This window comes from Portunus trituberculatus, chromosome 38 (assembly GCF_017591435.1).
Source record: "Portunus trituberculatus isolate SZX2019 chromosome 38, ASM1759143v1, whole genome shotgun sequence".
NCBI lineage: Eukaryota > Metazoa > Arthropoda > Malacostraca > Decapoda > Portunidae > Portunus > Portunus trituberculatus.
The window spans coordinates 4,786,399-4,812,683 of NC_059292.1; the positions used below are offsets into that span (position 1 = coordinate 4,786,399).

At 41.7% G+C, this 26,285-nt stretch overlaps 2 protein-coding genes across 8 annotated transcripts; one reads left to right on the forward strand and one right to left on the reverse strand.

Moving 5' to 3' along the window:
* The first annotated feature begins 77 nt into the window (after positions 1–77).
* LOC123514675 (MICOS complex subunit Mic10-like) lies at positions 78–4,645 on the forward strand. Of its 2 annotated transcripts, none has more exons than XM_045272714.1 (4): positions 78–225; positions 1,999–2,046; positions 2,537–2,646; positions 4,096–4,645. In XM_045272714.1, exons 1-4 carry the CDS (start codon positions 147–149, stop codon positions 4,165–4,167), a joined length of 309 nt encoding a protein of 102 aa, XP_045128649.1. In that variant the 5' UTR covers positions 78–146; the 3' UTR covers positions 4,168–4,645. The 2 variants fall into 2 exon arrangements, with proteins under 2 accessions (XP_045128649.1, XP_045128651.1); XM_045272716.1 differs by having other exon boundaries at positions 83–225; positions 4,114–4,645.
* LOC123514672 lies at positions 4,401–24,687 on the reverse strand. Of its 6 annotated transcripts, none has more exons than XM_045272709.1 (5): positions 24,597–24,687; positions 14,626–15,349; positions 13,695–13,867; positions 11,408–11,651; positions 4,401–9,570 (listed from the first exon to the last, which is right to left on the reverse strand). In XM_045272709.1, the coding sequence occupies exons 2-5, from the start codon at positions 15,314–15,316 to the stop codon at positions 4,691–4,693; spliced, it is 5,988 nt and encodes a 1,995-aa protein (XP_045128644.1). In that variant the 5' UTR covers positions 15,317–15,349; positions 24,597–24,687; the 3' UTR covers positions 4,401–4,690. The 6 variants fall into 6 exon arrangements, with proteins under 6 accessions (XP_045128644.1, XP_045128641.1, XP_045128642.1 ...); XM_045272706.1 differs by lacking the exon at positions 24,597–24,687 and adding an exon at positions 19,428–19,558; XM_045272707.1 differs by lacking the exon at positions 24,597–24,687 and adding an exon at positions 19,045–19,520.
* Positions 24,688–26,285: the final 1,598 nt, after the last annotated feature.

Consider the following 26,285-nt stretch of genomic DNA (forward strand, 5'->3'; position numbering starts at 1 on the left):
CATTCATTTTGCCGGTTTGTGGTATAATTAAACAAAAGATAAATTAATTGAACTCTTTCCTAGTCCTAAAAATGTGTAATAAGTTGTATTAATAAGTTTAGTATATTGTGGCCGAGAATTCTCCCGTGTCTTGCTCCTCCCTGGCCATGGCGACCTCCAGCCGAAGTGAAGATCTTTTAGGCCAGAAATGGGACCGATGTGTGGCAGATACGCTCATCAAAATTGGTGAGGACACTTATTGATACTTTAACTACAAGGTCACCCTTTTGAAATATGTAGCAAGCACTGATGAGGAGAAATATGAGGTGTCTTTTTATATCCATGACACCTGCAGTTCTCCGGCGAGTTTAGGAATACATTGGATTAATGATACTGTGTCACGTCATTGAAGGGACGAGAGTCGGGGGAGGAAAGCGAGTGATAACAGTTAATAATGGGCAGCAAGGGGTAAGACTGGCTTGTGAAATGCTAACCTAATCTTACTCAAGTCCAATGTAAGAGTTCTGGAAGGTTTCACACACAACTTCTCTCGTTAGGAAAGGTAGTTGTATTTGATGGTTTTATCGTAGTTTCTAGCTGGTAAGTTTGATAAATAGCGGCTTCTTATGTATTCTTTTGCCACCCCGCCCCGTCTCGTTCCAGCCCGCCCCGCCCCGGCCCATGGACAGACAAGCTTGAGTCCTTGGTAGTGAGAAGGCGGGGTTCCAGGGTGGGGTGGGGAGAGAGGAGGCAAAATCTGGGAAACCTCAATAATGTAAACCAAAAATACTGCTGTTGGGAAAATGCTTTAAATAGATTCAGTAAACGGGGCATATCTTCTCCCTATACTGTTTCCCATATGCTGTCCTGACTTGTCCATAAGTAAGGTTACTCTATCAGGAAGTGTGTGATAGAGTGGACGGTGTGGTAGGGAGGCACATATTCAGTGAGGCAGATGACCTAACCTAATCTTAATTTTGTGGAGGCCATTGCTGCAGAGTTCGGAAGTTGTCGTTTTATACTTGACAAACATTCTTCACTGTTACATGTGTTGTATTTTGTTGTGGGAAGATATGTATGGCAGGGAAGTATTTGATTTGGTTTGGTTCAGCAGGAAATAACTCAATGATACAGTGTTATTAGGAAAGGTTTAATAGGAAACTGCCTAACTTCATACGCTGACAGTGGTGTAGCTGACAGGGGATGGAGGGGGCGCTCCGTCCTGGGCAACTCTTTTTTTGGGCGACACTTCTGGTTGTCACAGTTGTCAGTTTTACATTGTTAGGCTTGTGCTGGTGTACTATTGATGATTAGGCCGAGCTCCATATTCTTGATACACACAGGCCTAGATGCATCTTTAGCCAATAAAAAAAGAGCTAATTTGGTATATATATATATATATATATATATATATATATATATATATATATATATATATATATATATATATATATATTAAACTTTGAGGGGTTAATGTGCTTTGTAATATTGTATTACTTCTGGGTAGGGCAGCAAACTTGAAGGATGTTGGCCACCCCAGGCAGCAGGAATGCTAGCTGCACCACTGCTTACTGGCCTTTTCAGTAATTGCATGGTAGGGTGAAGGCAGCAGGGAAACACTTACTTAGATCAAGTTCAATAGGAAACAACTACTGTGCACAGTTGCTTCTCCAATACTGGTGCTCCGCTATCAATGGAGTCACTCAGGATATCAGGAACCTCCCAGGAGTCTCAACTAATACCTTCAAATGCTGGCCAGCTTGATAAATGGCCGGCAACACTCTCTGAGGAGTCTCCAATCCCTGGACGCACCAGCGTGATCCCAACAACTTTATCCATCGAAGAGCTGAGCTCTTCCATGAGCGGCAAGAATCATAACCATCTTCTGTTGTTACTGAGAAGCAGAGTACAAAGTGTATATACAGTATTAACTCTGCATTGCCTAGCTTAGTGTTTACCATTACCAAATATAGGTAACAGTAAATAATACTGAAGTGTACCTTTTCTTTTTTTCTCCAGGAGGAGGTCTCACTCTGGGAGTTGTCTTCTCAGCTATAGTATTTAAAAGTAAGTTAGAGTTAATTGTCACTTCCTCATTACCAGCCATGTGATTGCATGGATACAACATCCTTAATTGAACTGTAAGTGATGCTTCAAGAGTGTTACAAGAACTGTCATTTCTTTTATCTGTTCTAAGACTAGACAGTTACGGGACAGAGAGGTGTCTTACAAGTACAATGTGGGTCCATAATTTGTATATGATTCTTGGTGAAACCCGTAAGCCAGATAGCCTTTTCCTTCTCCATTATCCTTATCATACAGTAAATAATACTGTATCATGTGCAGGATTCTTCCTTCATTTGTTACATGATCTTACTGAGTTGTTTATATTGTACTCATTGATTCATGTTGGGGAGGAATGGGGATGTAACCACTATGAGCAGAAGGAACATGAATCTAACTTTAAGCAGGAAAAAAACATTGATGAACTTCAGTGTAAACAAGAGAAACAGGAATTAGCTTTAGCGTAAGCATTGAATAATCTTTTTCTCCACAGGACGACCTTGGCCTTTGATTTTTGGAATGGGAGCTGGTATGGGAATGGGATACTCCAACTGTCAACATGAATTTAATGAGCCTTTCCTTGTCAAAGCAGATAAGATATTAGTAAGTGCATCTGATTGCATCCCCCCCTGTTCTGTTCCTAAGTCTCATGTACCTCACTGTGTCTAGTAACATTTTCCATTTGGGTAGGTACAGCAGAAGAGCTTCATTTCTTCCCATCTATCCAGACAGTGTTGATGATAAAGCAGATGTATCAGTAAGTGCATCTCATTCATTGGATTCCTTGTTCTGGTCTTAAAAGTCTAAGGTACCTCAGTTTGTCTGGTAACATTTTCCAGTCAGGTAGAGACAACATGAGTTCCTCTTCTTCCTGTATATCCAGAGTTTTGCCTCTTCCTATTCAGGTCTCATGTAGCACGTGTTTCACTTCCTTTTTTGCCATCTCTCTGTCGTCCATGTGAAAAGGAACATATCTTCTTTTTGAGCTTTATGTGCTTTGAGATTATGGTGTGACTGGAAGGTGGTTTTGGTGTGGAAGTGTGTGAGCCTTTGATTTGAAAGTTGGATGTAGCTCTGCTGAAATGAGTGGTGTTTGGGAGAAATGTGTAATTGTGTTTTTCCTCATGTTTGTAGGACACTGTAGTATAGAGAAGGGATTCCTGGCCCCTTGTTGTCCCTTTAGATCACCTCTTCTGCTAAGGAATGAGTTGTGGCAGTATTCTTAGCTCCTGCCAGTCTCAGATGGGGCTCTTGTGACAATGTGATGCCTTGTCTAGGTCACCACATGAGATTCCTATCCTGGCTCATAGATAGATATAATGGAATAGATATCAGCATAATGAAACATTATTTGCAATGACCTACTTTTGAGCTATAGTAGATATTTTGCTCTGAGCAATGAGGTGAGTGGCTCATTCAGGGACTCTGGTTTCTGCTGCCCTGCCAGTCTGCCAGTGCTGTGGCTAGCATGGCTTGGGAACACCCTCACCTTCAATGAAAGGTCCTCTTCTGGTGTTGTCTTCTAATAAATATACATTTTTCATTGTGAATAAGTTCTTATTAATGTGAAGCAAATAAGGGTGTGGCAGGTGCTGGAGAGGAAGTTTTCATAACAGATGGTGACCAGTGACCAGATGAAGTGACTTGTCACCAGCCTCCCCTGACCTGTGATGTGTGGCTGTGGCCAGTCACTGCATCACCTCAACAATGCTACTAATACTAAGCAGTGTTGTCTAGTGTTGTGACATGGATCATTGCTAATATTATCAAATAAATGAATTGGTCATATTTTTCATCTTATAGAAATGGGAGTATTTATATTCATGTTGTAGTCATAAGTAGTTAGCACAGATTTCTGTGACTGACATGGCTGAGGTCACATTTAGAGGCTTTGTACTAAATAGATTCACCGTCACTGAGATTTTTTTTATTATCTTGGTTAAAGACATTTACTGTGAATGAATGTTTGATGAGTGAGTGCAGAAAACAACTGGCATCTCTCTCTCCCTTGACTTTAATGTGTTCAGGGTGATTCATATTTATTTAGCTCAGTGTTCTTTTGTCTTTCAGGTGAAGCCAAAGTCTCAAGGCAACTCAGAGCAACCTGCAGCTGAGGCAAACTGATGCAATGACACATTATGCATTTATCTGTATAGTGCGATTTTCAGTTTTACCTTCAGTTGTAAGGGTTTGTCATTCTAGATGTACAAAACTGTCAAATGTATATAATAGTTAAAGTTTGTAATAAGTAATGAAAGTGTAAAACTGTGAATAGAGTGAGTACATACATGATGTTAAAACGGATGGAGTTTGTAGTCTGCAGTAATTAAAGTAATTGGAACACTTAAGTGAATGCATTCCTGATAATATTTATTTGTACTTATTTCTATTACATCACATAGAAAAGTTATCATTATTATGTAACTTAATATGTATCACAAACAAGAGGTTGATGCATCCCTGATGTGTTCAGATAACTTGTGACATTACAGAATGGCACACTTTTGATGGCAACAAAATTGACACAGCTTCTGTTCCATGGTGGAAGTAAAATGGGCACTGGGGAAAGAAATATCCATCAATAATAAAAATATATCCTTCATTACAAGACTTTCTTTCACTCACAATTGATATTTAATTTTATGAATCATGATAAATGTTTGTCTGTCAATTGAATAGTTTCCACTACACTGTCAAGATTATCCACAAGTGGCAAGAGTCCTTCTCCATGGTAGCTGTCAATGGTTCCAAACTCTGCATCCTGATCAGTGTCTGTTCCTTTACTGACTGAGTCTCTCTTCTGTTCACCACCATTCTTACTTTTGCTAACTGTGAGAGATTCCGCTGGCAATGTCTGCTCTTCATCTTTACTCTCTCCCTGCACTCTTGGTTGTTTTACACTAGAATTGTCACAAGAAATCCTTGAACTTTCCTTTGCATTTCTCTTTCCCTCTTTCAAAGCGTCTGTTTTGTCTGCAGTAATATTTTCACTGATTGCATTATTCACAAACGTATGATTTGAGCTGCTGCTTGAACTTTCTGGTGGTGTTTTTGATTCATTTGATAAACAACTGTTTTCATGCGAATTTTTATCACTAGTGGAATTTGCCAGGAGGTTCTTATTGTCTCCCTCTGACTGCTTTGGTTTTTCACTACCATCTTTAGTGTCTTTGCTCTCAAAGCCCTCTGAACAAATGTCTTTATCTGTGATGAACATGACTTCTGCAACACTGTCCAAATTAGTATCCATGTCATCAAGTTTCTCTTCACAGTCAGTGACCTTGGTTTTGATGTCCCTGTACTTGCCATGGCGGCCCGGCAGCCACTTGTACAGGTTCTTGTCGTTGATGGAGGTGAACTGGTGCTTTGTCAGTAGGTGGTCAATGAGTGAATCACTGGATCTGTACCTCACTTGACACAGGTGACACCGATAGGGGTTTTCATTAGTGTGTTCCCAGACATGCTCTCTTAGCTGCTTATATTTGAGCAATCTCGCATGACAAAGTTTGCACTTGTAATAACCTTTCTTTGGTCCATGGTGGACACTGCTGTGTGCCAAGACAGCCTCCTGTGAGCTGAAGTGTTCGTGACACCTGCGGCACCTGGAACCTCTCTTGCTTGGTGTGCTGCGAGTCTGATTCCCTGCAGGCATGCCAAGTACAGGAACAACCTCCACTCGTTCATTCACCGAGGGTTTGGCTTCGGTGGGTGTACTTTCACTATAAGCTTTAATGTTTTTATTCAGTTCCTTAATGTCTTCATTGGTGACGTCTTTTGGCACAAGAACAGGCGTGTTCTGCATGTGTTCGGGCATCTTGACCATCTTGTACACAGCACCGTTGTCTGTGGCAAGGTTAGCTCCTCCTACTTTCTGAGCTACATTGCAAAGGCTACTATTGTGTATCAAAAAGTTCTTCTCAAACTCTGGTATTTTGATGCATCGCTCCTTCATGTGTTTTAAAATGGCCATTTCTCTAAAATACCATATACCACAGTAGCCACACACTAAAGGTCTTTTTGATTTCTGTGATGTAGTCATCACTGGAACAACGCGAGGAAACTGCATAACAGGACTAGCTAGAGGGCTGGTGGAGGCCGCTGTCTGTGCCACCTCGTCTGCACTGCCACCTCCACCCGAGGACGCTGCCTTTGTTTCTTTGGGCTGGGGTTTGATGAGACTCTGTTTTGCATGAGGTTGACTTCTTTGTGGTGAGGATTCAACTGGAGTCTGTTCTTCAGGTTTATTTTCCACTGATTCTTGGGCAGGAACTGTGCTCAAACTTTGCTTCTCAGAGGATACTGGCTGTGGCTGATCATCAGTGGTCTCCATTTCTATGACTTTTTCAGATTGTGATTCTTCAAGCACACTGTGAACTGTTAATGTTTTGTCTTCCACAATGTTTGGTTCTGGAGATGTACTCTCTTGTACATGTGATGTTGTTTGATGAGGGGGCAATTGTGAGGAATGTTCAGTTGGAATTGTTTCAGAAGGTTCTACCATTACAAAAGACTTTGTTTCTGATGAATTCTGTTTGTTTGGACTTGATGCTGTGCTGGACTCTGAATGCTGAACACTATGTATTTCATCCAACGATTCCTCTACAGCACTTTGTGGCCTGGAAATGTCTGTGTGGCTACTTTGGGGGCTATCTGTGGGTGAATCTTGCGTGGGTGCTGCTTCTTCTCTTATGTACTTAAACCCAAGTTCTTCTAATGATGCACCATCCATAAATTTTTTGACAACATCAGCAGGAACCTTGAGACAAAACTTCCAAATGTGACGTTTCATCTCTGCTTCTCTTTTAGTTACTGCCAGGCAATATTTACAAATGATAGGACCTCTGGAAGCACCTCTGCTGACAAACTTTGGGGTTGTGTCTAACTTCTCATCAAGGTCTATATTCATGGTAGTGTAATGTGCTTCTTCTATAACATTATTGGAAGCAGCACGCAAGAGTTCTCCTTTGAGAGAAGACGGGAAATTTGTACAATCACGTTTCAAATGCCTCTTCAGTTCTCTTCTTCTACGGTAAATCTTATCACAGTAGTTGCACCGGAAGACTTCCAGCGTCTGAGCTTGTTGTTGTGGTGTTTTGTTGTGAGCCATAATCTTGTGTGCATAATAATCTGCCATTTTTGCAAAAGTAATGTGGCACAATTTACAGGTATGACTTTCAGTGGCAGTTGGCGGCGGCTTGCTGGTTTGAACTTGCACTTCACTGACTTTGACCTTTTTAGGCACCTTTTCCTCTGGTGCCCAAGCAATGCCTCTCTTCTCCCCTCGGCTGCGGGACTTAAGGCGGTGGAGGAACATGTGCTCGCTCAATTCAGCCTTGCATGTGAAGCTGGCATCACAGATTTCACACATATAATAAAAGTCTGTATCATTGTAGGCAAAATTATTGGCATGCTTGGTTGTTCGTCTTCTGCCTCCACCCCTCTTAGTGCTACCTGTGCTGCCTGGTGCCTCCTCCGTCTCCTCAGACTTGCTAGGACACGGAGGCTGAGGAGAAGGAGTCACTTCTCTTTCATAACTCAAGGCCAATTTTCTTTTCATTCTATTCCAGTTCTGTTGTTTCTCCCTTGCTAGGATTATGTCTTTCTCTACAGTGGTGATAACTGGTTTTACCTTAACCTGTTCACCGGATACACTGGCAACACTGTCCATGGGGTGTCTGTCTTTTGTAAGAAATGCAGGAGTAGTTTCCACTTTAACACTGATGCATTCCTTGCTCTCTGTTTCCAATGTCAAAACCTTTGGTGTTTCTGTTGGGGTGTTAGGTTTATGCACTTCCCGGAAGACAATGACTTTCTTTGGGGAATCTGCAACACTTGATGGAGGTGGCTTCTGATCATTTTCAACAGGTTTCTTGGTATCCTGGATAAACATTGTTCTGGGAGGAGACGCTTTTTCTATTTTTTCTTTGGTAACATTTCCTAGACTTTCAGATAACAAAAGTTTTTTATAACTTGACAAACTAATCTTCAAGTGATCATTGGGGCCAGAGTTCAGCTTGGTGACGAAGCCTCTCTTGGATCTCCTTGCCTTCTGTGGCCTTAAAAATAACCTTGGTAAATCTTGTGGCTTACAGTATGTTGGCTCATAACAGCCACATTTTAGACTGTGACAGATCTTGCAAGAGAATTGACAGTAATATTTTTCATCTTCATATGCCCCAGTAAGATGATCAAGTAAATGAATCTTCATCATGTTTTCAGTAGGATAAGTTTTGTAACATATATCACAATGATACTTGAAGTGGGTGACACTGTGCTTTATCATCAGCCACTCGGTTTGGTACACTTTGTTGCAGTTAGGACACTGGTAGCCAACAATGATGTTTCCCTCGTATGCTGATGTCGCCTTGCTTGCTTTTAACACCGAGCCAAGTGGTTGAGTTCGAACTTTATCTTTTCTCTTATCAATGATTCTAGATATCTTATTGACTGCTAAGCCACTCCTTGATCTTATTTGTGATATGTCATGAGTTACCGCACTAGTTTTTTGCAAGTTTTTCGGTGAGCCAGACACATTCTGATTGACAAGTGATGACTGTTTACTTGCATTTACTAAAGACGCTTCACGCTTACTTTGCCCATCACTGACATCACTTTTGTACACAGTAGTATTGTTCACTGAGTCATCAGGTACATGCTCCTGTTTCATTTCCATGTCCTGTATACTAATCATAGAAGATTTAGAAGATGTGGTTTCTCTGCTAATATTTGATAGTTTTAGGAATCCACTTTTTGAACTTGTAGACTTGCTCTTAGTTTTCAATTTGTGAAGATTTCCTTTATAAGCTTTGCAAAGAACCTCTGCAGACAGCGTGATGGGTCTCTCCTTCTCACCAGCGTTGTGCTTCTTTCCACTGGCACTAACTTTCCTTGGCATTTCTGACTCCAGCAAAGCAGACATGTCTTCAGTTTGAGGATGCTTCTTGAGGTGCAAGTTTCCAGACAATGGCGAGGAAACAACACCTGTGTTTGTGACACCAGGATCGTGTGAACTCACTGCCGCGCTGGCCGTTGTTGTGGCACTATTCACTGTCACAGGAACATTGTCACTTATATTACTGGGAACACCTACTTCAAAAGGAACGGGGAAGTCCCTACCACTTGACACTTTCTTGTCACACATGTTTTCACGTTGCTTACGCACTGCAAGTTTTTCTTTTAGATCTGCCATCCTCAAAGTGTAAGTAGTGTCCCTTTTGCCTTGAACACACGGCTCAGAGCGACTGTGCAAGCTTTTCTCTCCACCGACTCTCGCAGCACTGTCCCAGTCGGCAGCTGGTTGTTCTTTCTCAGAGAGCAACATGGCGTCCGTCCACAGCTTCTTCAGTTCCTTGGAGTTGGTAGGTTTTCCAGGTTTTCCCACTTCTGTCTCCATTTTCTTCTTTTCCTGTTCCTTCTCGCCTTCCTCGGCACTGAAGCCGACAGCAAGGATCCTGGCGCCAGAGACACTGCTGACAGCATTTACTGTTTTGGGAAGCTTCTTCCACTTGATGGATTCTGAAGGTACTCCTGAAAATGAAGAGCTCTTTGTTAGTCTACAACAATGTCTAATGCATAAATACTAGTGAGATGCAAGAAAAGCTGAGTGTAATACAAAAAAATTACCAAGAGGTACCCTAATCATGAAAAGATGACAGAGAAGCAGACTTCGAGTATCTGACAGTACATTACCACAAATGTGTTCCCTTCACTTTGTAAGGATCTATGTGGAATTTTGAAGATACAATGAGTATTAATCAAGAATACTGTGTTACACAATTTGCTAAGGAGTGTTGTGCAGGCAAGTCACCACACTATAGTTAGGCGTGTCACCACCTCAGCCATGGTGGAATGAGTACTTTGTCTCTGATGGTGAGGTTGTTCTGTTGTTCATCAGGGGCACTAACATATTTATATACCAAGCTGATGTCCATGACGAGGAATAAAATGAGACAGTGTTCGTACATAAACACAGGCCTGTATTCATCAACACTCAGCTTTCTCACCATGACTGTTTCCAAGGCCATAAAGATGTTTACCTGGGTTCTCATCAATTTCTCCAGTTAACCCGTACAGCGTCAGCACATCTGAGACTTTGTGATTTTGCCAATGCTGGCCACATCATGGATTTTTTTTTTTCTAAATCAGTCTTAAATGATGTGAAACAAATGAAAATGACAGTCATTCCTCCCAGAACTGACTGGAAGTGGTATTAATTGGTGCGAGATATTTTGCACTAAGGTTAGTGACTTAGCAAAGCCTTATGTGACTAGTTTATTCGCTTCCTCGTTTCTCACCAGTCGATCCCCGAGTTGGACACATGCATAATATCGTTCCTGAGTTGAAAGAAAAACAACATGTCATGTTTTGCTGTTTGGGAGTGCTTGTGGATAAAAATGGACACGAGATATCGCGAGGGAGTGTTGCCTTTCACGGTGCAAATATTTTCCCAGTAATATGTACTTGTTTTTCCTTATAACAAAGTGATTGGAAAATTCTTATTTATGTCATACAAAGTTTTCACTACCACAATATAACAGTTATCAAAAACAACTGAAATGGTAAGAGTAAGTAATGGAAGTTACGCTTTGTTCATATTAGGGGAGTTGAGGCGTCAGTTTCCCACTACACCTAGCTGAAGGCAGCAGAAACTGCTAAAGTTTAGAATTGTAATAAATAAATACAGGAAGCATTCATGCTAGCAGGGACGAGGAGGCAGCATGAGCAATGTCTACAGTGCATGATGGCAGTATAATGGTAGGTTTTGAGGAGGCAATACCTCCGAAAACACGAGAAAGCTCGCCGACGTATCTCATACGTCTCTGACGCCCGGTTCGCTCAGAGTAACCGACATGTCTTGTACGTCTCTGACGCTGTACGGGTTAATAATGTAGAAATTTTGCTAACATGTCACTAAAAAGCAGGAAGTACATATAGGTGTGCGCCCGCGCCGCACACACACACACACACATATATTTGGGTGTGTCTCCTTTCACGTGTAGCCCCTGTTCACCTAGCAGTGAGTAGGTACGGGATGTAAATCAAGGAGTTGTGACCTTGTTGTCCCGGTGTGTGGTGTGTGCCTGGTCTCAGGCCTATCTGAAGATCAGAAATAATGAGCTCTGAGCTCGTTCCGTAGGGTAATGTCTGGCTGTCTCGTCAGAGACTGCAGATCAAACAGTGAAACACACACACACACACACACACACACCATTGCAATCAATGAACCTACAAATGTATATTAACATGCTGAAATGAAGCAGAACATGGAAAGGCAGCATTTCTGGTGATGGCTGACGAATTACTTTACCGAGAGTTACTTAATGTGTGTAGATGTTAAGTATCCACAGAGCAAGATCCAACTTACCACCACTACCACCTCCTCCTCCTCCTCCTCCACCGCTGCCACCACCACCACCACCACCACCACAGTATTCCGGTCCAAGAATTTTTTTGACATGTGACGAGGCAAAGAGGTGAGTCTTCCGCTCTGCTTCAGTCTTGAGGAAAATATTGCAGTAATGACAGTCAGTGAGGGGCCTGTCCCGGGGATAAATGCCAGCTTTCTTATTGTCCACCCGCCGATCAGTGAACCAATTGCGAACTTGTGACTGTTTGAGAAGATAGAGAAAACAGCAAATTAACCCCTTGAGTACCACAACCCGTCACCATATTCATTTTGCTTACTATTTGGTGATTTTATACAGCTTCAGAAACTTATGTAAAGAATGTGGCCATTAATCTTAACCTCCATAGACCCTTCCTAATGTCAATAAAATGGTCTAATTGCACACAAATCTCAAAGTAAAAATGTGTCCTAATATTGAAGGGGTTAATAATCAAATCAATGAATAAATTAATCACTAACTTCACACATACATTTCATCTAACATCTTTATTTACCGAGTGGAATACAAGAGCACCATTTATAGTTGTACATTGTTTCTTCCTCTACACACTGTCCAAACCCTCAACAATTCATCCCTTACCTTTACCAGACACATAAAACCTCCTGCATCCCTTCATTGCTTTCATTCTTTTCATCACAGCCATTCCTCACATTCCAACTCCACTCCATTGTCTGGATGCTACACAGATCTCTGAATGTCACTCCTGTCTGTGCCTCATTTGGCCACATGAAGGGAAGAAATGAGGAATACATGGACAGTAAGATGCTACAGATGGACCCAACAAGTATAAGGAAACGAAGAGTAAATAAAGAATAGGTTTGTAGATATAATGAAGGAAGGCATGAAAGGCAAAGAGGAGGAGTTAATAAAGAGAAGGTTTTTTGATGTAACACCTAACACTTGTTAATGATGATGCTGTTACCCAAAAGGAAATGAGGAATATTGACGGAAAAGCCAATTTACTTCCTGAGGCATTTTGATATTCTAGTTTTCAAATATTCTGAAGGGTGTTAATTTTGGTCTTATCCATACAGTGTTGACCCCATGAACCACTGACTTAAGTACAAACTGTATAGATCTCCAAAACTATTAACTCAGTAGGATGACCCCCCAAAAAAAAAAAAAAAAAAAAAAAAAAACAAATATAGAAAGCATGACATGTATTTCATTAAAAGTAACCACGTAGAGATTTGAAGAGATGTAGGGAAGTGTGCATCCTTTCTTGTTACTGCCTGCTTCTGTATTGCCAACTTCCTATGACATGACTTCATTTAAGAGGGAGGTTTCAAGACATTAATTCCTTTCTTTTGAATAACTCTTTTGGATCTGCAAGGGGACTGGGAACTATGTGGTCCTTTTTTTCAATATCATTTCCTGATACCCACTGGCCAGTTTTCCCCTCTTCAGTATATATATATATATATATATATATATATAATATAATATATATAAAAAAAAAAAAAAAAAAAAGGAAACTATAAGTACGAGTTACACCACATGTCCTTTTCTCGGAGACTTGTCACTTTCATCACTGTGTTGGCAGATCCTTGGTTATTTGCAGATATGAAGTACTTGTTATAATTCACTGCCCTATTCTATTATCTTTCTACTTTTAGGGAAGGGAAACAGCCTTGGTTATCTGGAGGTGTGTAGTGATTCCTATAATTCATTGCTCTATTCTATCACTTTTTTTTTTATCTTAAGAAAAGGAAATAAACAGCCTTGATTATCTACAGATGTGTAGTGCTACCTATAATTCACTGCTCTATTCTATTATCTTTCTACTTTTAGGGAAGGAAATAAACAGCCTTAGTTATCTGCAGATGTCTAGTGCTTGTTATAATTCACTGCTCTATTCTATCACTTTTTATCTTAAAAAAAAAAAAAAAAAAAAAAAAAAAAAAAGTAAAAGTGCACATGCTTAAGACTAGCTAAAGTACATGGAGTGAATTAACAAGCCACAACAAACAAATGGACACATACATGCTGTAGCTTTAAAATACCCATATAAACAGAAACCAAAGCAATAACAACCACACTTCAGAATAGGTGTTACATGCAGCTTTTTGTCACTTGAGGATTTCCCGAGTCAATATTGATATACTCCAAGAAAACTGTGCAATTAACAGGAAAATAACCATCCTGTGACGTTTAGCTTTAGCTGCAAAATAAAGATGAATTTCTACTATTGTGATTATGAAGGTTAGAAGAAATAATGATAAATAAAAAGACAGCTTGACTCACCCAAGGTATCCCCATCATTTTAGCGAGCCGTGCCATGTGGACAGACGAGGGAAAATGTTCGTGAATGAAGGTAAACTTTAGCAGTTCCCACATTCTCCTTGTCAATTGTATCCGAGTGGAGCCGGACTTTGACGAGCCGGACTTTGCCTTGCCTGCCAGTAACACTGTTTGACCTACAGGGTTTTGCAAAGCTTTAATGCAGTGATCACCATTCAAGATGAGAGGAAAGAAAAACTTCTAAGTCATACATAATCAAAGTTAAATTATACTTGATTAACTGTGTAGATGATGAAAAAAAGAAATTAAAAGTGATTCTATAAATGCTGGACCTGATAAATAATAAAAAAATGCTTTTAAGAATTATGAAGGAAAAATTAAAGAAATAATGAGGCACAAAATTCAAACTAAAACCACAAAAAACTACAATAATAATACTACCTGACAAAAATAAATAGAAAAAAAGGACACTAACAATAACAACAAAACCATGATGATAATAATAATTGTAGCAACAATAACATGGTGGGTTGTAACATGCTCATTCAGCAACAAAAGAAAACTTTAACTATTGAAGATTTAAAACCAAATAAACTATCATTGTTCTTCTGTTTTATAGTTGTGAATTGTAGTACACACATCACCATTAATACCAAAGAAAACTTCTGTGTGTATGTCATGATACTCTATGTACTGGTGACAGGATGTATAAAAGTGATCACTGTGTGTGTAAGTAGTACCTTCCTTTGGACATTCTTTCAACAGAAGCAGCCTTCTCCCACACACATGGGGTGGCATGCCAACAAATATGGACTTCATGCTCCAAAGTATTCCCTGCCCCTTAATAAACCATGGTGATTCCAGCTAACGTGTTCCCAGGGCTAAGAGTTTGGTGAGCATGTTGCAGAGCCAGCACCACCACACCCCCTCCTACCTTCGCTGCTTGAGGCAGACTCTTTGGCAGCTGCACCAGCACCACTGCTCTCTGCTACCTTCTCAACAGGCAAGTCAAATTTCTTCACTCTAATTCTCGGCACCTCAGGAGTGTTACTGTCTGCCGGCGGCCCCATGGCATTTTGAGATGCTTTATTGCTCTTGCCCACAACAGTATCAGATTTACTTTGCAAATCAGAAATATGCAGTTCTTTGATATTCATCTCATCTAGGGTGGCATGTGGGATAATGATGCCCTTGCTTGCATCATTTGCTTTCTTCAAAGCTTCTGCAATTGTGATCCTGGAAGCTGGAATGGTTCTGCTGGACATAATACCCTTCTTTCGTGGCTGAGATTTGGAAGGATAGGTAAGCAATGACAAGTCCTTCTTCATGTTATCACTCAAATGAAAGAAGGATTTTTTCTTTTCTGCTTTAGCAGAATCCTTTGCCTTTTCCTTTGAGGTGCTGCCACCACCACCAACAGCATCACTGGGGCCCTCTTTATCACTGGTAAGTGGACAGCCATCCTTCCCCGCACCGCCCAGGAAGTTGTCAAACAAGTCCTCTGGCGGGGCAGTGAGGATTTCATACTCAGAGCTGCTGTGGGGCTCAACTAATCCCAGTTTGTCGAGAGCATCATCTACGCTGGTATTACACAACTTAATGTCTTCAGGCTCATTAATCTCCATGGTATAAATCTTCTAGATGAATGCATCCAAAATCTGAAACATGAATGGATTGACTATAGTGACTACAGAACAGAAATCAGTTGAGAAGTGCTGGGAGTGCCAGTAAACATAATGAACACATAAAACAAAATAATAATTATAATAACGATAATAATAACAATAATAAGATAAACATAATATTTCACTACAAATTAAAGAAGCTAGAATCTGGCAAGGTCTAAAGACAATTATGACAACAAAACACCAGTGAACCATGTTTGGATATATCAATATCAATGTAGTATGCAATAATTAAGTCTGCTAAATTTTTCCTTTCTTTCTCTCTCTCTCTTTCAGTCTGTTTGGAGCAGTGTGTGTCACCGGCTCTGAAGGAGAAGGTGCCAGCCTGTTGCAATGTGAGGACGAGGCACACATGTAAGTACATGTCACTACTTTGATGTCTTTATTAATTTGAGGAATGACAAAACAGAGCAAAGCATTTCGGAATATGGGCCACGTTTATGGATTTCTAAGATAGAGATTTCTTAACTTTCCTCAACATTGCTCTGCCCATTCACATGTGGTGGTGAGGAGCCCTTCACTACTGTCCCTTCACTAATGCTGGTGATCAGTAAAGAGTAGTGAACTAAAGCAACCTAGCAGGGATCTGGACGTCTGTTCCTGTTTGTATTCCCTTGTGCTTAAAATACCGCTAATAATGAAGTCTTAGACAATAACTACAAACAGGAGAGAGAGAAAGAGAGAACCTTCTAAATATTGTCATCATAAATGGCATACAAAACTCGAGTGAACTGTAATGAAATAAGAATTCAACTGAGCTTCTTTGATGCTCAAAACTTGTGTCACTGGTTCAACTTGCATGCTACATGGAAAAGAACTGGTACAATTGAAAACACTGAAGCATACAGAATTCTGGAAAACAAAAAATTCTTTATGCATTTCAAACATTCAAATCAAAAGCATTCTATAAATGTGCATTCAAAAGTGGTAAAAAACACAAAAAATATAACCTACTAAGAAAACCCAAAAATAAAATTAAATAACATGACAGGTTGCATATACAGAGAGAGAGAGAGAGAGAGAGAGAGAGAGAGAGAGAGAGAGAGAGAGAGAGAGAGAGAGAGAGAGAGAGAGAGAGAGTACATAAAGAAAGCAGCAAATAAAACCTAAGTACAGACCACTGACCAACATCAGCTTGACACATTCAATTTGACGGAGTTCTGCCGCTTCTTTCTAAAACTCACACGGGAGGAAAGAACTAAACATTCCATGGTGGGCGATACGAAGCACTTGTACCACTCTGTTTTGAAAGCCTGATTTACATGAGCACTACACGTCACTGCAGTCAGGCTTACTATTCTTCACCATCGTGTGTGTGTGTGTGTGTGTGTGTGTGTGTGTGTGTGTGTGTGTGTGTGTGTGTGTGTGTGTGTGTGTGTGTGTGTGTGTGTGTGTGTGTGTGTGTGGAGTGATGGACAAGGTTAGAGGGAGGAGGCTGAGGCTGTGATGGCATGGCTGACCAGAAACAGACAGAGTGAAGACTGTACAAAAAAAAGTGCAAGTAAAATTGGAGGATCTATTAGAAGAGAGAAACTTGGAGGAGGACAGGACAGAGTCAAGTAGGGGGACGTGAGGGTAATAATGAAGGTACAGCACCTCAAGTAAAGAAGAAAGTGTTTTTGGATAGGGAAAGACAGAGGTTTGGCTGCCAAAAGCACACTCCATAAGTGATGCTCCCAAGAGAAACCTTGGACAGATATGTGGATGAGTAGTACCAAAATTTGACCTCTATTTCAGTGTTTTCAGGAATCAGTGAAAGTCAATAAATAAGCCACTCAGATACTGATAGTCACTTCTGCTCTAATTGTAATATGTCAGATTCACATTCACCCTAAATGTCCTGCCCATGGTTCAATCCCTGGCAGTGACTTCCTTCCTGTGGCCCACTTCTAACACCTAATCAATTCTTCAGTGCTTCCATGATGCTCAAAAGGCAATCCAGTATAATTGTACTATGCAAAAATCCTACACTGATTTTGATTTACTGCATTGAACCTAATCATAATCCCACTCCACTTGTAATGACTTAATCACTAAAGTGTAATCAAGATCAATAATCAAGTGAATTGATACACACTTGTATGGTGCTTAGTGTCTCCCACCAAAGAGATCTGAGCAGTAACCATTGTGGGAAAACACTAAACACAATGGAAGAAGTTGGCAGATTCCTCAACGTGTGACCCATTCAGTCATTATGATCATTAGGACTTAATTAACTAGTAACACATCAAAGTCTTGGCGAAACGTTGCCCCATGGCTTCCATTCCTAACTGCTCGTGTTGGATAACTTTTAACATTTTCATCAGTTTCCCAGAGTTTAACCTTATGGAATTAAAAGTCGTCACTAGGCAGGATATTCTTAACATGCTCCAACTTATCTGGTCATAGACTACGACTGACTGATTGACTGAGCAGAAAAAAGTAGCGCAACATCGCGGTCATAAGGCGCCGGAGAGCCCTTGTGCCACGTAGCCGACGAGCACCAGGCCCTTTAGTAACAGGCAAGCTGTCACAGAAAGTGGCACCGCCAACCACACTTCACGCCCTTAGCAATAGAACAAGAAACACCCTCCAACATTCACGACAACACCTGGACTTTGCAAGCTAACTCAAAATGAACGGTTAGACGTGTTTTGGCAAGTAATTAGCGACTATGGCCTAGTTGTCGCACTTCCTAAAAATGAGTGAACATATCCCCACATGTCAAAGTAACACTGTTGATCGAGCAACAGCAACCTCAACAAGCTCGAGGGTTCCCTGCTGGATGGGTTACAGTCACGTATGACAACTAGACGCAAACATATTCTATCACTTCAATATCTTCAACAAAGTTTTCTGGTGTGACAATCACAAGAGGCAAAGATTGCATACAGTCTGAAATGATCGATAATAATGCGTCTACTAATCTTTTAAGGCTCATGGTATCACATGGAAGCTTACGAGAAAGTGGCCGCAATAATTCTTGGACCTGTTCAGTACCTGGTGCCACGCGTGTTCGTCCCAGACAGCAAGCGACCTAGTCTGGCCTCATCTCTCAAGGGGGGACACCGTTAATACATAGTTAATACTTTTTGTCAGGCCTCTAGTCTAGAACCTCCTGCGTGGCCACAAGAATAAGAGTGTTGGCGGTTTATGACACGCAGACGCACGATGGTTAACACTCAATATCCAACCGCTAACTCCAATACCCATCCAGTAAAACTAATTGTAATAAACCCTCCTCCCTCTAACTACTAATGCGTCTGTAAAACCACACCTCAAACGCAAAGAACACACACACACACACACACACACACACACACACACACCTGCTCTTTACTCAAGCCTCACTCTCAGTCCCGAAGTAATCCAAGAGCATTGCGCAAGCGCGAAAGAGCAAGTGACGGCTTAACATTGCACACTACTTTGTAACCTGGGTTGTTACAAGTATTACAACTGTCGGCCATTTTGCTGTGGTTACCCCCACATCCTTGAGTGAGGCACGCTAAGTAACAGACTCCATAACAAACCCAGTTGGTGCTTGCACGACCTAATCTTGCAGAAGTATCAGGGTGTGGACGCGAACGTGCATGAACAGCGGCCCAGGAAGGAAGAGAAGGTTGTGGCGTGGGATGAAGTAGCGGAAACGGGAGAAGGAACGGGGATACAAGTAACGTCCGTCCACTCACTTAGGCGAGCGTCAACTGGCTGTCCATAGCGAGTAACCTGTCTCTGGAGCTGTGGTGGTGTGTGCTGCCTGTACCACACAGTCAATATCTTGGCTGATAACTGCTTACTACTGAGGAATTAGCACACCTAGACACCAAAGAATTAAAGTACATACACAAAGTAAAAGAGAGTCCTCACGTAACACTCCAAATACACAGGGTAGATAAGAGGGGGACAAGAATCGTGGAGCAACGTGCGGCGCACCAACAACGACACACACACACAGACACACAAACACTGCCACACCGACTCCCCGGCTCCTCTTCTGTCGATACTCACACTTGCCAGCGGGGCACAGCTTATTTCACCCTGTAAATCAAAACTGCAGATTGTAATGACTTACCTTGGCCACTCATGTAGGGCCCCGAGACAGCAGGAATGATTAATCACACACGTGTGACTCGATATCCTTCCACTCTCTCTACAAGCCCGTGAGCTCCGCCTGCATGTTCTCCATTTGTACCACGTGACATGACGTCACCACGTGGGTCGCCAGCAGCTGCCGCCAACCACCTGACTCTCCTACCAAACCCTCCACACCCTCCTAAAACTGAGGGAGAGTCTTTCCATTCTTATTATTGGCGACATGGAGTGTATTTATGACGTATATAGTGTAAAATATATACAAGACAAGGAGGGAAACATACTGATTCGCTCTAAATAAAATTCACCCCTCGGCATCGTTCACTCCTGTTCTCATGCTATGCTTTCAATGCTATGACTTTCTTAAAATGCTCGCTGTATTCACAGAAGTCAAGAAGGAGCTGCCACGGTGCTAAGAGACCTCATACACCTTCAAGAAATGAGGCATGAAGATGAAGACATCCACAGACACAGGAGAATTACATGCCCTTCCCTGGTGAGAGGACAGAGGGAGAGGGGTGAGGGAGGGAGTCGCCAGCGAGGCTCTAAGGGCAGCCTCTCTGACACACTGTCGGTGCGAGAAGGGACATCACGAGAGATTTACGTGCAATGTCCGTTTTTGCTGAAGACGGGGGCCTCCAGCCACTCCATTGAGAAGACATGAAGATGAGAAACGCCTTGGCCACACCCCAGCGGTGCAACCCCCTCGCTTCCCCCCCATCTATGTTTGTGATTGTGTGTTCTTTTCCTGTGGCTGTGGCGCGGTGGTGGAGGGGAGAGAGAGAGAGAGAGGCAGAGGGAAGGAGAGAGAACGGGTGGGGGGATGGGAAGGAGAGAGAGAGAGAGTACTACTTCCTAAGAGTACTAGCTGTTTCTATCCCACAGAACTTGGCTTCTGAGAGAGAGAGAGAGAGAGAGAGAGAGAGAGAGAGAGAGAGAGAGAGAGAGAGAGAGAGAGAAACTGATTCACCTTCAGATTTCTAGACAAGTAGACATTGAGTGTACGTAATCTCTTCTGTCTTAGAAAAGTGTCCAAAGAGATCAAATAACTTAAAGCAAGAGGAACAACTCGTCCTTCGCCTAGAAAGAAATATCTACAGCACAGAAAGGGAGAACAAGGAATAGTGTCAGACAGCAGAACAGTACACGTGAAACATAAACACTGGAAATACATACTGAGAGAGAGAGAGAGAGAGAGAGAGAGAGAGAGAGAGAGAGAGAGAGAGAGAGAGTGACGTGACATATGGATGAAATATTGAAGGGAAGTGACGGTGAGAAGATGGGAACTGTTACATGATCGACGCGTGCATGGGTGACTGTTTTAGTGTCTTGCTGTCTGCACTGAAAAAAAAAAAAAAAAAGAAAAGAAAGAAATGTAAGGAAGGTTGAAAAGAAAACACTGTACACTAATCAAGACACCCAAATTCGTTATTAGTTCTATTGTATGAGGATGAGGAGAGAGTGAATGAGCTACAAATGACAGACATGGAAAAAAAAGAAACCAAAAGGAATAAAGGACAAAATCAAATTGTACTGCATGAGAGAGAGAGAGAGAGAGAGAGAGAGAGAGAGAGAGAGAGAGAGAGAGAGAGATTTTCATAGGGAATAAATAACACACACACACACACACACACACACACACGGATGTTTAAACACTAAAAATAAGCTGCATTAACACTGACAGCTTAAATGTACTGGAGATGAAGATGGTTGGATAGACAGGTGATGTCCTCAGTTTTTGTGAAAAGATATAAAACAAATTGATATCTTTATATAGAAACAGGACACAAAACTTGAAAAAACATCCTACTGAGTACACATATACCATCATCATAACAATAGCATACCTTTTTTCATTTATAGTTTGTGTTTTTAATGGAGGAGAGACTTGTTAAAGGTTTGAATAACGTTAAAAAAAGGCTACATAGACTTCTGAAGGCATTTACAAGATAACACCGTTAAAAAAAAGGGCTACATAGATTTTCCAAGGCATTATTGTTTAAGAGGTAGTGAAAGCCGGCGTCTATCGGAGTGCACGTGGCAAGCAGAGGTACTGTACGTGAAGTGGCGTTACAGTGAGAGCAGTGTACATTAGCCATGGCCACGTGTGGATGGAGGAAGAAGGAAAACATTGCATATACCAGATTATGAAAGACTACCGCGTACCCCTTTCGTCTTTAGTAATGGCACATCATGGTATTTTCTCCCTATATTTCCTTGTGTGTGTCAGAAAACAAATTCTTCTCTTATATTGGCATTCTCTTTTTTTTTTTTTCTAGGTTACTGAAATACCTCACGTAGAGTCATTGCGCCACGCGACCAAATAAAAACGATCAAACAGCTTTCAACATTTAAGCCCTTCAGTACCATGACGCGTTTCCATATTCATTCTGTTTACTATTTGGCAATTTCATACAACTTAAAAAACTTATGTGGGAATTAAAATAGCACAGACTCTGGTCATTAATCTTCTATAAACCTTTCCTAATGTTAATAAAATAGTCTTATCGGAAATAAATACCAAGGTAAAAATGTGTCCCAGTATTGTGTGCCCCTTTGCCAGCTGTAGAGAGAGCGCATCCCTCGGTCACCCTTTCAGCGAAAACGAGAAAGCGATAGAGAGAAAGGAAGCTGCTCCACAGAATGCAGAAAAAAAGATGATTGAACATATTTTTTTGTGTTTTACTTCCAAGGATATGAATCGGCTAGCTATACAAAGCACACGTTCCTTCTGGTTAACCATTTTACCTACGGGAACGACAAAGCGGTGGACATTACTATGGAAAAGGGAAGCTAACAGTTACTGTGCCTCGAAATACGGAAAAAAGAACTAGTGGATTCTTTTTATCCTGCAAGCTAGAACAGTAATTGACTGGCTGTAGGAAGAACGTTCCCTTTGGTCACTCTTTCTACTTATGAGAACGACCAAGTTTTTTTTTTTAATGCAAGAAGGGAAGCCAGCCAAGGGTAACAAAAGGTAAGAAAAGAAAAAAAAGAGACCCACTTGATTACCAGTTCCCTTAAAGAACAACAGAGTTAGCCAAGTCAGGGACAGTGCTGTGGAGAAGGAAAGCTAATAGTACCACGTGATACTGGCAAAAGAGAAAAAAAAAGACTATCAACATTTCTTTTAGTTGCAATACGTATCCGTTAACAGACTTTAATAAGAACGTTCCCCTTTGCCACCCTTCTTATCTACGAGAACGAAGTGATCATGCATAGAAGGAAACGAAGGGTGAATGGAGCGCCAGGAATTCGCTTTGGTTGTCAGATGAAGCTGTGATACATAATGTAGAGTTTTTTGCCTTGTTGTTGCGAGAATGACATAATCTAATCGAATTGTAAAGGACAGAACAGTAGGATTTTTAAATTTGGTTACTGAATTAAGTGTTATTCAATTTTTCTCTGGTTTTTGTTTATGTATTCACCTTTCTTAGTGTCAGGAATAGTTTAGTTGCCTTTGCTGGTGTGTCATAAGTTTTCCATAATTGCTACAGTGACTAAATATTGTTCCGTGTATTTAGTCTGTTGTCAGGTCTTTCCCTTTCGTCATTTAATGCAATCTCTCTCTCTCTCTCTCTCTCTCTCTCTCTCTCTCTCTCTCTCTCTCTCTCTCATGCTGACTCAGTTGTTCGATAAAGTTTCTTGCGCATTAGCACGTTACAATTGAGCTATATATACTGTACATAGACATAGACATAGACGGCGCGGTTCCTTTAAGTGCAGCAGTCACACCTTAAGTAACGAAGCACAAGCATGAGTCACTAAGAAACACACAAATGAATGAGTAAACAAATAATGATAACCCTAACAATATTATTCGCTAGATTAGCTTTATGGATTTTGTATAGTGCACACACACACACACACACACACACACACACACACACACACACACACACACACACAAGAACATGAGGAAAAAACGTGAAAGAAATAGTTTTTCAAATCGAACGATAGACTAGACTAGAGTAAGTGTGGAGAGTGCAAACTATGGCATGATTCGAGAGAGAGAGAGAGAGAGAGAGAGAGAGAGAGAGAGAGAGAGAGAGAGAGAGAGAGAGTATAACCATGCAATCTTGTGGAAATAAAAGGATAAACAAACATTATTTGAGCTCCACCTAAGCTAGCCCGTCTTCCATTTTCCTTGTTCTCACGCCCTCTATCACAAGGGACAGCTCCTACCGTGCCGCTCCCCCCGTCCCACCACCTCCTCCTCTCAACACACACACACACACACACACACACACACACACACACACAGGCCATACTCATTCATCCACATGTACGAATTTCTATACCTGTCATCCACGTTTCTTTTTTTTTCGCATACACGCCACTTCATCAAACACCACTCGACTCTCTCTCTCTCTCTCTCTGCACCTTTAATCTCTTACTTATCCTCCACTCTGTTCTATCCGTCTCTGTATAATTCTGGTTATTACATGTTACCTTGATGGGTATTAGCATTCAGCATATATTACGATTCCATATACATCTCCACTTGATCTACTCTCTCTCTCTCTCTCTGCCCACGTAATTTTCTCTTGTATATCCATCTTTCAGTTCCTCTCGCTAGTTTAACACTGCGGGTCTAAGTATAATAAACCATCTTGCACGTATTAACTCCCCCAGTAAGTGGAGGCAGTGTGAAGAGGGGGATGTGGTGGTGGTGGGTGGATTCTAGGCTGTTCTCCCTCTCCCATGTTTATCGCGTCATGGGACGATCTTGTGGCGATTTTACAAGCTTTATCATCCCTGCCTGCTATCCGTGTGCACGGAGAGTTAACACACGGAGACGACATCCCGCTGAGAAAATAATACATGTACTCATGATGCCGGCAACTCAAGCGGTGAAGATGCCAACAGTGAATAAAAGTCCACCTTGGCATGAACGCCATTACAGAGGGAGGGGCGTTTGTCTAGGTGTTCATTTTATCTGGGTGTCACACATAGAACACTGGGAGTGGGTGGGAGCACCGGGAGTGACAGGGTTCCATACACAGCCGCAGGGCCCGAGGAGGCTAACGTTAGGCCTCACTTCTAGGGATATACCTACATTTTGCACATGGCCTTGATATCTTCTAACTCATAAGCTTGTGGGTGGTAAACGTTAAAGAGGGTGTGGGGAATCACACAGCACCGCTACCTTCACTGTAGATAAGCTGAGGTGTCCTCTGGAGCAAGGAAAATCAGTACAAGTCAAGCAATGCCACGCTGGCTGCTCGCCACCTCGCCTTCTCCAGCCACGCCTCCTCCCCCTCTCCCACTAACACTGGCTGTCGACTTCCTCGCCTATTTACCCTATTACCGCAACACTTCCTCACTTAATTCATTTAGATAAAACATAAAGCTGCGTCATAATAAGTGTTACTTCTCTCCTACTCTTCATCTCTCCACTTCTCCCTTGGCTATCATGATTTCTAGTTGGCTACGGAGCGGTGCGTGACCAGCCTGTCATCTGCACTCTCGGAGCCAAGCATTTGCTGTTACGATCTTTCTCTCCATGCTGGGGATACATTTACTTATCATCAGTACTGCGGCGTGTCTGTTCATGCTAAGGACGAGCTAATGTTTACATGAATGAAGGTTGTATTCTCGCAGACGACACGAGCATCACAGATAGACTAGAGTATCGGCCACCACGTCAACGCCATCTATTGCCATTCGGGAGAAGCGAACCTCCTCCGGCCCTTCAAGAGCTGCCGCACATCTCTCTCTCTCTCTCTCTCTCTCTCTCTCTCTCTCTCTCTCTCTCTCTCTCTCTCAACATACATAACCAACAGGTCTACCTAATTCTTGAAGAGGGTAAACGTGTGGGTCGGTTAACATATGGTTCTGAGTAATGACTCCTAACTCGGCGGCCGGATTTAGTACATTTCGGCTTATGCATTCCACATAAAAGAAAACTAATTGAATGTCTACAAGATTAATTGACGTCTTTCGTCCCCCAGAGAGAGAGAGAGAGAGAGAGAGAGAGTTAATTCCTTTCAACTCTTTAAATCATCAGTCTCTCTCTCTCTCTCTCTCTCTCTCTCTCTCTCTCTCTCTCTCTCTCTCTCTCTCTCTCTCAGCTCCGCGATCAATGAAAAGAAATATATAATGCAAAAAAACATTTCTGCCTCATATTTTTGTCTGTTTTCTTTAGTTTCCCTCGTCGTTCTCAGCTGTCCTTTGAGTCATCTCGTATTCCCAAACGTATAATTCATGAGGCTTCCCTTTTTTTATTTGTTCTCTCTCTCTCTCTCTCTCTCTCTCTCTCTCTCTCTCTGTGTGTGTGTGTGTGTGTGTGTGTGTGTGTGTGTGTGTGTGTGTGTGTGTGTGTGTGTGTGTGTGTGTGTGTGTGTGTGTGTGTGTGTGTGTGTGTGTGTGTGTGTGTGTGTGTGTGTGTGTGTGTGTGTGTGTGTGTGTGTGTGTGTGTGTGTGTGTGTGTGTGCAGAGAGAGGCAGGCAGGCATTGGTAGAAACGAAAAAACTAAGAGAACACGCCCACTTTTTGTACAAGGAGAGGATCGAGGCCCGGGCGAGGAGTGGGTGGACTGGATGACATATGCTAAGATTCCTTGTAACTAACTATTTGTGTAAGTATTTGTGGAGGGAGTTCGATGATCTGTTAACAAGAGGAGGACTGATGAGAGTTATGTCTTCTCTTGTTATGTTATTTTTTTTCGAGGGGATGGAAGAATAAAGAAACCGGCTGAAAAGAGAGAGAGAGAGAGAGAGAGAGAGAGAGAGAGAGAGAGAGAGAGAGAGAGAGAGAGAGAGAGCATATACAAGTAAACGTTTGGGACAGCATTACTAGTCTATGAGAAGCAGCTGTTCTTTAGTTCAACAATAAC